Source organism: Corvus hawaiiensis, chromosome 5 (genome assembly GCF_020740725.1).
Source record: "Corvus hawaiiensis isolate bCorHaw1 chromosome 5, bCorHaw1.pri.cur, whole genome shotgun sequence".
Classification (NCBI taxonomy): Eukaryota; Metazoa; Chordata; class Aves; order Passeriformes; family Corvidae; genus Corvus; species Corvus hawaiiensis.
In genome coordinates, this window is record NC_063217.1 from 24,756,712 (window position 1) to 24,774,172 (window position 17,461).

The following is a 17,461-nucleotide window of genomic DNA, read 5'->3' on the forward strand; positions in this document are numbered from 1 at the left end:
AATTGCTAGTCCTCTGGTCCTCTTCCCTTCAAAGGTGCAGGAACTGCCACTGTGTAGTGGTTCACCCTGAAGTGGGATAGGTTATGCAGTAGTAAAAGGGACAACTGAACAGGGAATGTTCTCCACGCAGTGTGGGGAGTAAGGCCAGACTCTCCACACAGACAGGACTAGATTAAATGAGGGCCTTGGACTGAGGAGGTGTCTTCTGCTCTGTTGTACCTGTTGACTTCACATCATCTATACTGATCCTGATCTCTGCTCCTCTGACCATCTGCATGGAGCCTTGTTTTTACAGAAAAGAGTACACAGCTAAAGAATGTGTCGTTATGGGAAGACATACCTTCCACCAAATACAACTTATTTTCCTGAAACAGTGCTTCATCCTCCTTATCCCCACTCAAGAAGAGGGATGGATACTTTACTGATAAATCTGTGGATAAATCCCACAATTCCCCCCTTCTTTAATTCCTATTAAAACTAAGAAAGGGATGATGTATCCCACAGTATAGGAAATACGGGATTTAAAATTTTTTTTTGCATTATTTTAGGGTTTTTTTAGCAATAAAAAGAACCCTAAATTGAACATGTGATTAAAAACACCCTAGGGTGGTCTGTCATGTCTGTTATGTGGTACCTCATTTCAGTAACACCAGAGATAAGAATCTGGTTGTCCATAAAACAACAGTGCAATGCCAATCTACTGACTGTCAAATACAAATTGGATGTAACAGATGACCTGATGCTAGGTGAGGCTTTCAGGGCATGTGCTATAGCCAAGAGAAATCTGACAGAAGTCACTTTGAAGTTCCCTTCCTGCTCTTTGCTCTCTTTCTTCACAAAATGTTCAACCTTGAATAAAATGTTTTCTGCCCCACCCCACCCCAGAGGAAAGGCTGCAATGTCTGGCATTGCACCTGGAAATGTATACAAACAGCATTAGGGAGGGGAGATGGAAAGGAAGCTGATTTTACTCTATCGTGAAATTTTAACACTCTTTAGCAGCTTGCCAGCCAAACGGGATTATACTACCAGATGTCCTGGCAGAAATGTGCATGGCTCTGCAAGATCACAAATCCAAGCAACGTATGGCAACCCTGCATATTCAATACTACTGTTAGCAATGCAGAATTTCAGTGTGGAAAGCTCTGGTGGTGGGCAGGATTTAGCAAGGACAGAATCTTCCCAGACTTAGCTTTAAAGCCTTAGGTAGGGTAATAGCTGCTGCTGCTGCTGGTATGTACTACTCTTTCAATATTTCTTGTGCTGTGTTTCCTAAACAGAGTACTAACCGAGGCAGTTTAACCATATAGGTGTCCATTCATAGGATCATGTCCTCATTAATCTGTGCAAAGGATCAGGAAAAAACCCCAGCTGTTGCGTTTTTTTTTTTAGTTGTTGCTTCCTTCATGGAAAACAAAAGGCAGTGACTAGCATCCCTTAGTAAATAAATTATTTCTTTAGTGAGGACTTAGAACTGGGCCCACCAAAGGGGTTGGGAGTGTGTTTGTATCAGTGGGTATGGTTTTCCCATGCTGTATGTTGACACCAAACAGTCAGCTGACCCAATCAGCAGTGTGGCAGAAGGGAATTTAAAGTAAATGGGGGAGAATATATTGTTTTATTCTATTGCTGCTAGGAAAAGTGAAGATTCTATGAAGTATAAAAAGAGTGAGTCAGCTTTCCGTCTCATTAAAGAATAATATGAGGGTGAACAGTCAGAGGAAAAGAACGAAGGGGACATCAGCACATGTAGTTAACTTTGCAAATTACAGTTAAATTTAAGTGACCAGCAAGTGGAAGACCTAAAAATAATGTTAAGTGCTTTCTTTGCAGATTAATCTTGGTATCCAAGCGTGAAATCTCCCCTCATCCTCCCATATATTCTTTAATTTTTCAAGTTCCGTACCACAGAATTTCAGGTGATTATTGCCGGCCACATTAGGCATTCTGAGCTCATGCTGGTTTTGTCCTTGAGAGTAGAATTACACACTACAGATATTTGTTTGCTCTTTTATTGATTTCAGTAGTAAATTACCTCAGTACTGTAAAGCCTTGGAAGGCTTTGAGCAGAGTGCTTGTCACCATTCAGCTTTTCTGGAAGACAGGTGTGTTAGACCAGTGGTTGTTGCCCCTGGAAAAATCCATTCATGCAGTCTTCAAGTTTCTCTGTACTAAATGAGCTAGCTTCCTAATATTTGTAATAAAACTGTTAAAGGAGTGGTTTACATTGCTATGATTTTAGCAATTTAAATCCCTCTGTGACATAAGAGAGAGGGAACTCATACGTAAATGGTGTGTTGTGTCCCCTTTTGCAGACAGAGACATCTCATGATCCACACGTGGCTGAACCAGGAGCCAGTGAAGGGTGGCCAGGTTCCATTGCACTGTCATAGCAATGTGGTGCAATTCTGGGCTGCAAAGGTGAAGCTGGCTTTAACTGGTTAGGGTTGTTTAGTTCAGAAATCTCTTGCCTATGCTATAGGAAAATGGAATTTAACTTGCATATTCGTCTTATTAGCTCAGATTACAACTCAGAAACAGGGAAGTAGGAATTCATTACTTTAGAGGAGCCAAATCCTGATGCCCTAAAACCTGTCATGCTTCTTTTGGTGGTTTGTGTTCCCTGTACAACCCTGTTTGTGTTGCTTGTACAATCCAATGCTTTCTATACACATACCTGATTATTGCAGTTTAAGCTGTACTTTTATAACTCCCTAGTTAAGTAACAGGGCATGATTTTTCCATTTAAGTAAAAAAATTATTTAGGGAAAAATAATGGTTGCACAAAATGGAGAGGCAGCATACTCACATACAAAGAAATGAACAGCTTATGAAACTCTTTGAAAATCTTTCTCTCTTTATTGTCATACTTCATAAGCTCTCAAAAATGCGTAATGAGAAACAAAGACCTCTCTTTGCTGTGTCTCTAATTTTTTTCACTGCATAACATGGCATTTTCAGATGTGCACATAGAAAATGAAACTAAGTATTTTCATTGTGTTATCCCTGATGACCAAGTGTTTATTCAACTACTTATATCTTGTTGGCCTAGATAAATTTCACCTGAGGCCAGCATCTGTTCACTAATTTGTCACCTTTTCCTTTTCATGCCCTAAGCTGTTTTGACATGAGAGGCTTTGCAAGCTCCATCTCAGGAAGCACCAGCAGCAATATAAAATGCAAGGAAAACAATGTAAACTGAAGCTTTGTGAAAATAAAGTTGTATAATATGGCACTGGTTAGTGGCTGGATGGCAGCCATCCTTGATGACATAAATTTAGTAGCATGTGTAACTGCAAAGAAAAGAAGAGTTAATCAGCAACAATACCATATATACTGTTACTGTATGCAAATATGTATTAAAGTTGTTGCCATGAAGAAGTTTTATAACTCATTTTAGATTCATTTTCTGTTGTTAAGTGACAGGGAAACTGAGAAATGCACCCGGCACTCAAATAATTGCCCTGGTTGCGACGCTTGTAGCTTTTTACAGAGAAGAAAATATCATCCAGATGATGAATAAAAACAATGCCTCCTCACATAAATGAAGCACACAATAATAAATGATACTGTTTTGCTTCTGTTCTCTATTTTTAATTTAAAGTATGACAGGGAAATACAACTTTTTTCCACTCAGCTTTATAGAACTTAAGAAAGACGTGGGAGGCTTTTCTACTAATCGTTAACAGGATACAGCTTGTGTTTTGTCTTTAAGGTACTTTGTTCTAACTTTGGCACTCTAGCACTGCAAGAATTACAGTGAATAGGGAGCTCTTCCATCTATCCTGCTTCCTCTTGCACTAAGTGTGCTGGTCTGTACCAGTGAGGCAGGGAGAGTGCAAGGCAGAAGACGGAGTTGTGTCTCCAAAGCATGTAAGATGTGGCACGTCTGGAAACCTGGCCTTGCAAAGAAAAGCTCTCTCAGTTAACATCTTGGGGTTTGGTATTACTTCTCTTTTCTCCTTTCCTGAAGACAGCAGTCCAGGCTGCAGACTGCCTTGCATCTGTTCATGACTGGTTTTGTGCAGATTCAGTTCTGAACACCATTTTTCTGTAATATGAAAGCTGATGGGCTAAAGATTTGTTCTTCCATTTTTCAGTTTTCTTTACCTGGTTGCAGATGAACAATTTTCTTTTTTCCAGTAAAGCCCAGCAGAAGCACTGCAAACAGTACCCTTTAGTCCTTGTGTGTCAGTGTTTTCAGAGATTCATCCAGCAAACTGGAGGCTTTTGTTTCCAGAGATGGAAGATAAGCTAGAAAGAACAGACCACTGCTTATATCAATAACATGAACACAGTCCTGTGATGCGTGCAGCATTTTTGTGATACCATGGCAAATGCACCTGCTTTCATTTTTACTGGGGTTTGGGTAAAGTATGCACTTTGCTGTGTGGGGTTCTGTGTTTGCAAATATGAGAGCTCCAATCCTTTTGCTTGAAGTCCCTTTGTCTCCTCCCACTGTAGGTGTGCTGAGCAGAGGTTATCTCAGCAATGTGCACCAGGTTGGCCTGTGGGCCTGCAGTATTTGTTCATGAGGGTATGGCCCAAAGTGGCCCCTGCAGAGAGGGAGATGTAGGTGTGTGCGTACGCCAAGCAACTGAGCTCTTGTTTCCTCTGGAAAAGGTGGATCCAGCTTCTTGCTTGTCTCAGTCCCTTTTTGGGTTTATCTTTGTCATTTATAATGTCATCTTCATGCTTATTTTTAGTTTCTAGCCTTTCTCTGTTGAACTGTTTTTACATTTTAATGGACTAAATCAGGAGACTTGTAGGTGATTAATGTTTTCCCTCTGCAGCTGCATCATCTAGAGTAGGCATAAACCTTGCCATGCCTCATTTACTTCCAGTTCCTTTTTAAACAGACATGCACTGTTCCTGGACCATCCTGTCTTTCCTCACCTCCTGTCAGTGTGTTGTACCTCTCACTGGACGAATTCATGTGCCAGCTGTGCATCTGTATTTCATGATTTTATTTGTGCAGTCAGAAGTTATGTATGAAACCTTCCTACATCATCAGTAATGACAGCAATACTCATGTGACAGCTTTTGGCAGGTAGATTCCTACCTGAATTGTGGTAGCAGTTTCAGTACTGCTCCCTGCTAAATAAGGGTCTTCAACAAATGCATAAGAAGTCTGATTTCCATATCTGGGACATTTGGTGTTGAGGGGTGAAATAAGATGATTATAATTTTTCTTTAGTTTTTTCACAGAAAAAACCACTTGGAGTCAGGCTGCTATGAATTAGCTCTTCCTATTCCTTTCTGTACTATATTCTGTGGATGAAAAAAGTCGGTTTTGATATGCTCTGCCTAAAATTCATCCTAAAAGCTAATGGTTTTATTGTCATGGTTTCCCCCTGTCCCAGCAGGACAAGATTAGAGATGATTTACTATGACTAGATATAGTTTAAATAGTTAAAGGTCATTTACTACTGGCAAATTACATGTGGTTTCTTCAGAGATAGGAGTGCAACCCAGTGCCTTGTGCTACTTTATGCATTTACATAAATATGATTGTCCACTGATGCCCTTATGATACATTTTGCAGAGTATGGGACAACTTCCTTCACATTGAACAAAAAAATATGTTCATAATTTAGTGAAGGATTAGATTTTAAGCTTTGCATTTGCATTTCAATTTTTTAAAAAGTGGTTGCTCTCTGTCTAAGATTGCATAGCTACAACTAGCATTTCTGGAACTGATGCATTCACTAATCCTGTGGGAAATTTGTCAGTTTTTATAAATTGCTGTCTTTATGACAGGAAACTAGGAGGGAAAGGGTCTTACATCTGAATATAACAGCAAAGAGAAAGCAGGGACATAATGACAGATGTGTCCCCAAGTCCCTGTTCCCTGTGGTTCCCTATGGTGGAAGCAACACCCAGAGCAAGGGTCTTGCTGAAGGTTTGGATGCAAGCCATGAGAGCTCTATAAGCATCCGGTAAATGTTTTGCCTGGGTAAGGAGAAGACCTCCTGCAGGACAATTAAAACCTTTTTTTGCTTTGTATTGTTTCTGTTCAGCGCTTTCTAAACATAGAAACTATCTCTTTTGTGATGATACTAAAAAGTATTCTCTACTTTTAACTGAACATGTCATCTGTTGAGAATGATATGAAGATGAATGGCAAGACATTGTCAACACAGTAGTAAGTCATAAATGGGGGTTCAGTCATGCTTGTAGCAGCTAGGAATCCCAATCAGGCAAGATTGGGATTCCTAGAAGGTTTCCAGATGGTCCATCCCTAAGCAGCACAGACTGGCTTAAGAGCTTGTGGGACAAAGTGTACCTCTTGGTTCAAGTGTAGTTGGGGGGACTGTGAGAAGGGGCCTAATCCTTAGCTTCCACTGAGTTTGTATTCTCTCAACACTCACGGTTGAACTGCTGATGTGAAGTATCTTTTAATATGACCAGGAGTGTTGAGGCATGTGTCTGAAGGGCTATAACTCATGCCAGTGCTTTCAAATGCCTTTGCTTATTCTGTAAAGATCATAAGTTAAGCACTAAAGCTCAAGTCCGGTACAAAATTTTTAATGTGGTGCAAAAAAAGCAATAAAAAAATCATAGTTTGTCTGAATGCAATAGTTTTAAATTTCAAAGCACTATTAAGAAAACCTTTTAAAATATTCTGAAGATTACATTGTAGGTTTTGTTTTATCATTTTTTGTTTTTACTTTTAGAAAACAGTTCTTTTATAATCTGCAAATGCACTGGCAAGAGCAAATACTTTGTCCTATATGTTAAATAGCTTGATGAAATGGAAAGGAGAAATGGACATGACTTAGTCCTTTGCAAGCCTTTAAAGCTCAAGTGTTCCTTATGCAGCAGATGCTCTAACTGTATAATATTAATTGTTCTTGTAAAGCTCACTTTCTAATAGATGTCACTCTTTTGTTTCCCCCTACTCTTTTGCAGCAAGTGACAGGCAGAAGTTTTGGTGAGAAAGATTTTCGTTCCGGATTAGAAAACGGCATTCTTCTGTGTGAGTAAGTAATGCTTACAGTTTTGAGCCTTGAATACAATCTTGACTGAAGTAGAAAACAACTTTAGTTAGTATGTCAAATTTTTGATTTCCTTTTGAGAGTTTTGATATTGCACAATGGTATTTCACTGCACTATCATTTCAGTGCCAAAACTATTGTTATGGTGAGGGTTGAAATGTGGCTTAAAAAAAACAGGTTTTGCGAAGTGCTTCCCTTACTCCACCCCAGCTCCTTAGCTAAGTTATGTAAAAAAAAAATAAATTATGTTTGTTTTTTGGTTTCCTTTTATTTAATGTTGTTAACCACAGATTGGCAAACAGTGTTCCACACCTGCCTGTGGACGTCTCTTCTACAATGAGGCGTTTTGGACCAACTCCAAGACTGAATGCTGTCAGGAGTTAGCCATCTGAATACCATCAATACACAGCTGCTTTAATAGTTTCTGGAAAGGTTAGACATCCTCTAAATTTGCCCAAAGGTGTGTTTCAATGATGTGTTTTGTAATTTTTGGACGAGAGACACAAGTTAGCTTTTGCGCATTTCTCTCTGTGGTTCTAATAGCTAGTTTTTAGGAAGAGCCTTCCAAAACCTTGTTACAGGGTTACATGCCAAAGGTGGTGACTTCTAAGAGCAATATGGAAATGGGTCCTAATGCCCTTAGTCCTTTGAAAAACAGGTTGTCAGGCATTTGGGAGAACCTGCTGATCTGAACTGACTGTATGGACCAATTTTTTTCCCTGGATGTGCAGGGTTGTCTCTGAAGTTGATAAAATCTGTCTTTGCACACCAGAATGATGAAGCTTGTGCAGAACTGAATCCATTTTTTTAAAGGAGATCTCCTGAATGTGTAGCTGGACAATTGCAGCTATTGGTAAAGTTTTATACTATTCCAGGTACTGGAACTTGGAAGCTGTTTTCAGCAGTAGAGTTGAGCTAATATCCTGTAACTCAGCTCTAGGTAGTTTACCATAGATCCGAAACCTACTTGTCTAAATACTGTTATATGTCTCACTGGTGTCATTAATCAGACAGCTTGAACTTTAGCTTTTAAAGGTGAAAAATCACAAAGGAAATGATGTGATCTATTTTGATTGTAGTTGCGTGTCTTTGCTGAGGAGTGGCTTTGGGAGGAGGGAAGTAGTTGTTATTGTTGATCAAAAATTGTGTAACTCAGAAGGAGCATACCCTCTTTGTATTTAAGGGTTGCTTCTCGCACAGGATCTCTCTCCTCTGTGTGTTGAAGGGAAGTGCTGTGTGCTGAATCACTTCACAGTGCTCTTTAAATGTTAAGGTTGAATTGTGTTGCATGAAAAGCAAGGGCTGTGTATTTCAAGATTAGATTGTAATCTTATCTGCAAGTAAGCAGAGGTAGTCTGATTTAAATGTTGTAAATCTTTAAGATGGAAGGCTTAACTAACTAATGTTTTGCTATTGAGACTAATAAATATGTATTTCCTAGAAGTTTGCAAGCTCCAGTAATAACCAGGTCAAGGGACAACACTTGGTTATCCTATGAAATTGTTCTGTGATAGCGGGCAAATTGTGTGTCCTCATTTACCACCTGTGGAGTAGTGCAAATCAGCCTGAGGGAACCCGTCTCCTCAGCCTGGAATCTTAGAAGCCATGATGTTTCTATTGCGTCCTGCTCTTGGCTGGTGTGTAAAACTCTATTGGGCTACAGAGCATTAATGAGAAAGCCATCAATTTGGCCTTCAAGTTTGGTTTCTTGATGATGAACAAACTATAGCATCAGCAGTAGAACTGTACTCCTCACTGGTTCCAAGTCCCCTGTAAAACAGAGAGCTCAAACAAAATTTTTGGATCTAACACTGAGAACTCTTAGAGTATCTTCAAAAAGTACTTTGGGAAGTGAAGCACTGATAGTTAATTTTTTATCTGTTGCTCAGTGAAAAAGCACTGTAAAGCTGCCGCAAGCAATATTGTCTTTCTAGACAGGAGTTTTGTGATTCATCAGAAACCTACCAGAGTACCTAATGAAAAAAATGTAGTGGTATACAAGCTTTCTCTTAACTTCCTTCCTTCAATGTGCTTTCATTGCAGCTGACCTCAACAAGTAGATGAAAACCTGATCTAAGTATCTGACAACTTCAGAAGACAAGAAAGAAGTTATAGCTATCTTCATTTCTGAAGATGGAAGAACTCATTGCTTTTGGTCAGGTTTTATCTGATTTGTTGAAGTTTTAGGGAAAAGGAAACCTCTGTTTATATCCACAGCACAGTACTCACTGCAAGTGGCATTAACTGATAACTCATAGCCAGACACTTGTGTGGGTGATGTCCACGTGAGTGTGGAATGGTTGTGCTTAACTTCCACATGTGTCAGGGGTTTGCTTGCCTGTTGTATTTTGTGAGGAAGACTGAAAGTGAGCTTGGCTTCTGAGGGATCCCAGCAGCTAGAGGACTGGAAAATGCTGTCAGGAGTGCGGACACAATCAGCATGCCTTGAATGTCCCAAACATATCTCAAGCTACCTTCTGACTTTGCAGGTGTTTTGCAGAAGGGAGCAGGGAAGTTACCATGCCAGAGTCCATTCCCCAAAGGGACTGGTCTTGTGCAAAAGAATGCAGGGGGAATCTCTTTCTCTGTCTGTAGGAGAATTGTTTCACCCTTATACACAGTAATGCCAGGCCTGCCTCCACTTGATCCCTGTCTCTACGTCCTACACAGCCTACAGACACAAGCAGACATCACTACACTGGTTATAAATGTTTCATTCACATCTAGCAACAATCCACATATTTTAATAAAGGAAAACGAATGCAACTGTGCAATGCCAAAAGCTCAGACTTTTGGGATGAATGTGTTGTGGAGCACCATCCTGACTAGCAGAGCAGTCCAGACACGTATGCTTGCCACAGGAACCCAAGAGCCTTGCATCTGCCTCTCTGATAGTGTTTGTGCTGTGGCTGGTGTCTTGATCTGGCCTCAGGACGAACTTTATAGCTTGACACACTTAGCTGAGGAGCTGAGGGGCATATTTAAACAATGCAGGATGCCATAAAGCAACAAGTCGACAGATGAGAGCAACACAGACCCTTTCTTCTTTCTGGTTGTTCGAAAGCCCATTTGTGCAGTTGCCCAGACAGTGGTGGCTCTAATTGTTCACCCAGCTGTGCTGAGAAACCAGTGACTACGACTTCTGTTTGTCTGAAATGAGTTCATGTTTTTTTTAGCATAGCTGTGTGACATCAGTGCAGATGGTGATTTCAGCAAGGGATATAATAGCTATATAGGCAGAGGCAGTTCTTGATCTGTTCTTGCTTTGTGAATTAAATTATTGTGTGAAAAGACTGAGGAGTTCTGCATGGGTGGGCAAATGTGCCTTCCTGGGGTCATGGTTGAAAGCTATATGATGCAGGAATACAACACCAGTAGCAGGAAATATCGCTGGAAATCCCCTATTGGTGCTCCAGCACATGTTCAGGGTTTTTTTTCTCCCTTGTTACATAGCTTTGATGTTTAGGTTTGACCCAGATATCATAAGAAGCTAGAGGATTAATCAGAAATAAATTAGATCTGGTTGTTGCAATGCTTAGGTATTCCTATTCTATGGATTCAGGCATCTGAATGAAGGTTGACTGCCAAAAAAAGTGCATATCCTGTCTCTCTGTCTGCCCTGCTGGTTTGGGTGGTTCTGTTGGGATTTTTGAAACAGCAGGTAAGGAAGTAAAGGTTGCTTTTATTTCTAATCATGCAACAATTGCTATTAATAATTTTTAAAATTATTACAGGGAAAAAAAATGCTTACGTCCTGCTGCAACCTTGCCCAGTTGTTACTGCTCTAATATCCTTGCAAATGTGTTTTCAATTTTTTTCTTCTTCCCCTTGCTGCCCACCTCCCCTTGTCCAGCTCTGCTACTGCAGGATTCCTTCTTTCATGCTGGGCATTCGGTAGTTAGAGAGGTCTCTGTAGGGACGTGAGACTTCAAAAATCTGAGTTAATTACCTGTTCTGATATGATTATCCAAACAGGATATATATCCAATATATCTGTAAGAACTTCTGACGTGCAATTGGCATTGTATTTTCTCTCAAGCTTTCTCTGAAATCAAGCAATCCAGTTGCCCTGAAAGTTTGTATTCGTAGTAGTGAGACTCTTAAGGTCAGGAACAGGACCAGACCATAAAGAAGAGTAACAACAATTGGGATATGAATCCTGGGCAAAAAACCTTAAACAATGAGCTAAAACTGAATCCAGTTTGGATATTAACAGAAGTTATTTGGCTTTGCGGTAGAGTCCAACAACATCATGATTGTGTGTAATACCTTGAGTTCTGTATGTAGAACAGTTTAGCTGCATGTCTGGTTTATGTATGCATTAAAATCAGTTTATAGCAGTACATGAAGGCATAATAAATCTTTGATTTTTCTCAAGCATGAAAGTTCTAACAAATATTTAACTGCATACCCTGAAAAGCAATGGCATACACATATAAAAGTGAAAGAGGACTAACTGTATGTGGTTAGTGATGGATGTCACTTGCCTGTGCAGTTCTGGATACCAACTTACAAGCACTTTCCCAAGGTCTTCTTTGATTTTTAGAGACTGTTATTTTGTATTTGGTGTTACGTAGCTTAGTAAAATGTGCAGAAACTACGCTTATTCTTTGAAACCGGGGCTCTTTGACTCTGTAGCTTTTTTGTTGTTTTTTGAAAGAGGAGATACAAAGATGTTTCACTGCTTTTAAGTAGTCTTGGTAAAATTGTATATGTACAGTGAACTAAAAAAAAAGTTTTACACTTTTTCTCTTGCAGGACAATATATAGGAAAGACAGTTCTTTTCTGCTGTGCACACTTGGAATATATGCTCTTTAAAAGTAAAAGAAAGTTTTTAGGTTTTATAAAAAAGGTGAGAAGTTAGTCATGCACATAGATTATTTTAATAGTATTTAAAGAAAATGTAAAGTGTGGCTATAAATCTAGCAAACTGAAAGTGATTATGACCAAGAATTACTTGATGGAATTTATCATTTATTCTGTCATGAGAATGATTTTCTTCTGCAAATAAGAAATCTCCTTAGTTTGTGTTCGTCATGTCACTAGTGATGAATAAGCTGCGTTTTTCTCAGAGAGCAGTTTCTTTGGTTGTGCATCCTGGTTCTAGTGCATCTGACCAAGCTTTGGGCTGACATGAATGCAGTTTTCAACAAGGGCTGGCAATGTGCCAGATCAGTACAAGTGTATTGCTACGGAATAATAAAACTTTTGTGCTCCAAGTCAGTGATACTGGGAGGTATGAAGAGCAGCCTTGGCTGTATATATGGCGTTTCAATCGTTCTTCTTGCAAGTTAATGTCACTTATGTCATCCTGTAGGGGAAAACAAATACTCTTTGTATACTATAGGATTTTTCAGATATGTCATTCTAATTGTCTGTCAGTTGTACGGGCCGGGCATCAGTTCAGCACTTGGCTGTGTAGTGAACAGTGGAGAAGTCAGTGGATGCCCAGCCCTTATGCCTAATTAGTATTTTGCTTGACTTTCTTATTCTTGGAAACTAAGAAGGTATTTGAGTTTCGTAGGCATATTTGAAGTCTTGAATGTGACCCATGCTTTGAGGTGAGAAGGAACTGGTGTTCTGCAGTTTTCAGGCTCTGTGCTGTAAAGCCAAAACATTATCAGCGTAGTGAATTTGGCATGTCTCCAAGTTTGAGAGATGGGCCCCAAGGCTCATTAGGCATTAGGATTAAGGTTCATGTGAGGACATTTGAAACAATTTTATATGAATACAGAGTTTTTAATCTTCAAGTTTTATTGCTGTTTTATAATGAAGAGCTATTTATTAATATGGTTTAGATCAGGGGTCAAAGGCAACATAAACCCTAATGCTAAGTCCATGATGAAAAGAGGGGAATAGCCAGTAAGGGGCGTGCTTGAGTACAGACAGAATGACCTGTCTTTGTATTTATGCTTTTAAAAAAAGTGAATTTCAGCAGACAAATAGAGCTTTTTCACTGATGCTTGGTTATTGACAGGGCAGGAGGCTGTGGAACGCTGACCCACTCAAAAGGAGTGTTGCTCAAATGCAAGGCAAGGTAATCCTGTGAGAAGTTTCAGCTTTTCGAGAGCGTGTGTTTAAGAAAACATATTTAGTATGGGAAATTATCCATGGCCATTGCTACTCAGTGTAAAAACTATGCATGAATTGTAAATTTATAGGTGCATGAGATGCTCTTTACATCACCAGTCCTTGTGATTGTAGGCTCTGTATAAATAGCTTGTGAAGTTACTTACTCACAATCTTCCCTGTTGCCTTTCTTGAGTTGTTTGCAAGGCCTCTGTTTTGTTCACATTTTCAGTCTTTGGCGGAGCAAGACTCATGCAGTCCTGTGTTTGGAATATTGTTTTCTCAATGCTGCATATTTGCATAGGTCTTTATTCACTTTGTACATCTTAGACTGGACTGTGAGCCCTTTATGGGACAAAGTCAGTTCTGTCCTGCTTGTTAAAAAAGCACCTTGTTCATCTGATTCTAAATAAATGAGGTCAGGGGCATCATTAGCAATCACTCAAGAATGTTTTCCCAAAAATATTTTTGTGACCTCAGGAACATGTTTATATTTTGAAACTTCTTAACCGTGTCTTTTGCAACTAAATATTTTGACTTTTCATTGTTCACTGTTTCAATGTGATTTGTTCATCTTTAAGGCTAGTAGTGGATTTTTCTATCCTTTTCAAATATTTGGGGGCATTTTGGAGCTGCCACTAGAGCATGAGTTAAAAATATGTGGATACTGAAGCTGTCTAGGCTAATAATTATCAAGTGCTGAAAGGCTGCTTGTTTGAATCTAAGTCTGTAAAACTTAATTTGAAGAGAGAAATGTCTCTGTGAAGGTCTACTGTGGATAGAATTTCCTGAACTCTCAAATATGAAGTGCCCTTTTACTTTTAGATCAGATCATTAGTAAGCTTTTCTTTTTAAGAATATGATCTGTTACTTGAGCAAAGAACTCTGTTGGATACCTCTCCTCCAGCCTGGATTGATCTGTGGACACACATCACTTCAACCTTTCTTTTCTCCATTTCTGAAGTTTATTCTCTGAAAATGCTTCTCTTCCATTTCCTCCTAGAAACAAGGTCTTTTTGGAGGCTGGGTTGTGGCAGTCATCCTCTGAATATTTTTTTAACTGACGCTTTCTTGCAAGAATTTCACAGGCAGTTTATTGGTGCTTTTCGTTAGATCTTTTATCAACTGTTGCCTGAAACGCCTTCTCTTCCTGGCAGAAGTTTTTCAAATTCTTAACTAATGATAAAATCCCCAGGATGGTCTAATAGGTTAGTCACTCCGTGGCTAGTACTGATTTCAGCTTGTCTGTCCAGCTGTGGAGATACCTTATCTCCTGGAATGCCAAGCCTTGGGGACAGCACGAATAGAGCAATTGATTCTTCCCATACCTAAGAGATCTGTTTTTTATCGGGGGAAGGAAGTGACCTAGCTTCTCCCTGTGAGTGGGGATAGAAGAGCTTTCCACTTCCACCGTGCCCTTTTGTTTCTATAAGGTAAGACAGGTCTAAGGTTTTAGCTTCTATGCAGTGTCTTACTGTGCTTCATTTAACAGGTAGCTACTGGAGAGTCCAAGCCAGCACCTGGCACAGGGGAGAGGGAGGATGAGTGTCTGGTTGCACTGGGGGAGATCACTGAAAGGGTTGTAAGGCATGGGAACAGGCTGCCCAGGAAAGTGGTCGAGTTGCCATCCCTGGACATATTTAAAAGATGTGTAGGTGTTTGTAGGGACATGGTTTAGTGGTGGACTTGGCAGTGCTGGATTAGTGGTTGGACTTGGTGATCTTTGAGGTCTTTTCTGACCTTCATGATTCTATGCTGGACTGAAAGTGACAAGAGAACTTTGAGAAGTACAGCGGATTGTTCTGACTCAGGACAGGTACATAAATGCTAGGGGAAATCCCCACAGAGAGCTTGAAGGGTCTGAAGGTAGGTCACATGTGCATGTAGAGACTCAGGTTTTGTGGATGGAGCCTGAAAATTCTTAGTTGTATCCTGGTTTGGGTTATTGTCTTTTGGGTGTTTGGTGGGATTGTTGGGATCACTCAGAATGAGCCAAGGATTAGGATTAGAACTGGGGAAGGGGGCACAGGCTGGAGCTGCAGATGCAGTTGGGGCTGCCAGAGGAAGATATGTGCTGCAGGTTTTCTCTCCTGCAAACTCCTTAGACCAGAACATGGCTGGGGACAGGAGGCCCAGGGCAGCCAAGTCCTTTGGTTAGGATTGGTGGGGCAAGAAAGCGTGGGACTGCAGTTGTCAGGGGCTGCTAGGAGAAGGTGTGGGTTAGTGTTTTTTCTCACCTGCAGAGTCTTTCCCTTGGGCCACAGCCGAGGGTCTTGTGCCAGGTCGCCAATGCAAAATGGTGAAGGGTCTTGTTTGCCCCATGTTTCAACAGAAACCTACCAGAGCTGATAAAACTTTACATATCAAGACATGCTCTATGCGAGTCTAAATTGGCACACAAAATTTAATTTGTATATACGGGCCTGTGTAAGAAGAGGTGTAGTTAGTGGATTTTTGAGAGGCAGGGATGGACAGTAACTGTGTGAGTGAAGGCGACCATTGGGACACTGCACAAACAGCATGACTTTTCAGCTGGGTTGGTAGCAGAGCAAGCTTAAACCACTCAGTGTTTTGGCATCTGGATTGTTGCTCTAGATGAGGCAATAATTCAGAAGCAGACAGTCTGCTCTGGAAGAAACCTCCCTTTGACATGTTCTGCAGCAAGCAAGTCCTGGGGGGTTTGGTGCCAGACTGCTTAGAAATGTTTCCAACAGGAGACAAACATTTTAATAATCATTTTAATTTCTTCCTCAGGGTTTTCCATCTTGCCCCCATCCCATTTCCTCTCTCCTCAGCCTCCAAACGGTGACCTAAAATGTTGTTTGTTTCCTACTCCTTTCCTTCCTCTCAATTTATCCTGCTCCCATATTTCACAGGGAAGTCTGTACAAGCCATTTTGAAGATTTGTTTAGAATAGGTTTTGGCATTTGAGGTTTCCATTAAGAACTCTTTATTTTGCCTTCTATTATTGTCTGTGATTTTTAATCTGCACCTGCAATATTGGTTATGGTGCCTGATGTATTCACATTTGAGTAATAAAGAAAATGAGATGCTTTAGCTAATATATTCTCTTTTTTCCTGAGACAGAATAGGCCGACTGAGGATTGAAGTCACAAGAGAGCTCCAGTATTTGGAAAGAAGTCCTCGGGGGGGGGGGGGAGGGGGGTGGAATCTTAACTTGCCTGGTGTAGCAGCTAAATGGAAAATAGTAGTTTTACAAGGTTGCTGCTGTGTGAGGTTAAAAAGTACCATAGTATCTTTTGGGGGGGAAAAAAAGTAATTTTTTTTTTCCATCTGTGAAGTAAAATAATGGTTCTAGAAGATACGCAGTTCTTGTCTTGGCATTCTCTTCATCTAATAGGGAAAAGTGATTTTTTTGTAAATAAAAGTATATTAATTCATTTGTTTTTAGGACATTACTGTTAGATTCTACCTTAAGCAGAAGGGAGGAATAGTACAGCAGTCTGTATGAGCTTGGGTTACAGAGTTTTTAACTTCAAGAATATTTAAAAAATACCCCCAACTCCCAGAAGTATCATTCATACTGGTTTTGTCGCTACTCCCAATACATGATGGTGTTGGAGATGTGGGAACTTCAAGAACGTAATAGCATGAGTACAGTTTAGGACAAGTGGAACAGAAGCCTTACTAACTATGGTCATAGAAAACTGAGAATAGCATCTCCCAGTCTGCTCCGCTGTTCTCCAAGTGATCACAGAGACCCTACCTATATACTGTTTCAGGGAGACACAAAGGGAAAGAGGTGAGGAAAAGTGATCATTTCAATGTTCATAAAGCCAGGTGTTCACTCCAGGAGGGATGAACTCCGTCATGCAAACTGCCACAGTCGTAAAGAATCAAGCAGCAAATAATGTGCCACTATGGTTCTTGGTGGAGCTTTGAGCAGTGGCACACCACCTGTTATCCTAGCTCAGAAGCAGGGAGGTAGAAACTATCCCAGACTGTTAGCTTTTAGTTGAAAGGAGTATTCTTTTAGTTTGGTAAACTTCTCAGCTAGCCCTCTCAAATATTAAATATGTAAGTGTACACACCATAGTAAGCTGCCAGAGGAGTCTGCTCTTGAATGGAGACCCTGTCAGCCCAAAATGAGGTTTCTGTCTTCCATAGTGGCTATTCTAATTTTCGGAGTTCTAAATTTAAGCAGACATCTTTGTTTCTCTTCAAAGATGTTGAATTTTAAGTCCATGTCTCGACCTGATGATTTTCTTCCAAATGAATGGAACTGGTTGAATTTTTCTTTGGATGAAAGGCATGATGCTTTTCTCTTGGGGGAAGGGTGGTGAAGACACAGTGTTTGTTGCAACAGGATTTTATAATTAAAATTCCCCACTTTTAGAGGCTTGGTCATTTTTTTGTGTATTCTAACAATGAG

General features: G+C 40.2%; 1 protein-coding gene across 6 annotated transcripts in view; it reads left to right on the plus strand.

The window, feature by feature from the left end:
* Positions 1-17,461, plus strand: part of LIMCH1 (LIM and calponin homology domains 1) — a 183,539-nt gene that overhangs the window by 66,437 nt on the left and 99,641 nt on the right. For 4 of the 6 annotated variants that reach the window (XM_048302791.1, XM_048302795.1, XM_048302792.1 and 1 more), the window contains exon 2: positions 6,913-6,983. In XM_048302791.1, the coding sequence (XP_048158748.1) occupies positions 6,913-6,983 (71 nt within the window). Of the gene's footprint in view, positions 1-6,912; positions 6,984-9,134; positions 9,154-17,461 lie in introns of those variants that run through there. The other 2 variants (XM_048302799.1, XM_048302798.1) reach the window with 2 other exon arrangements.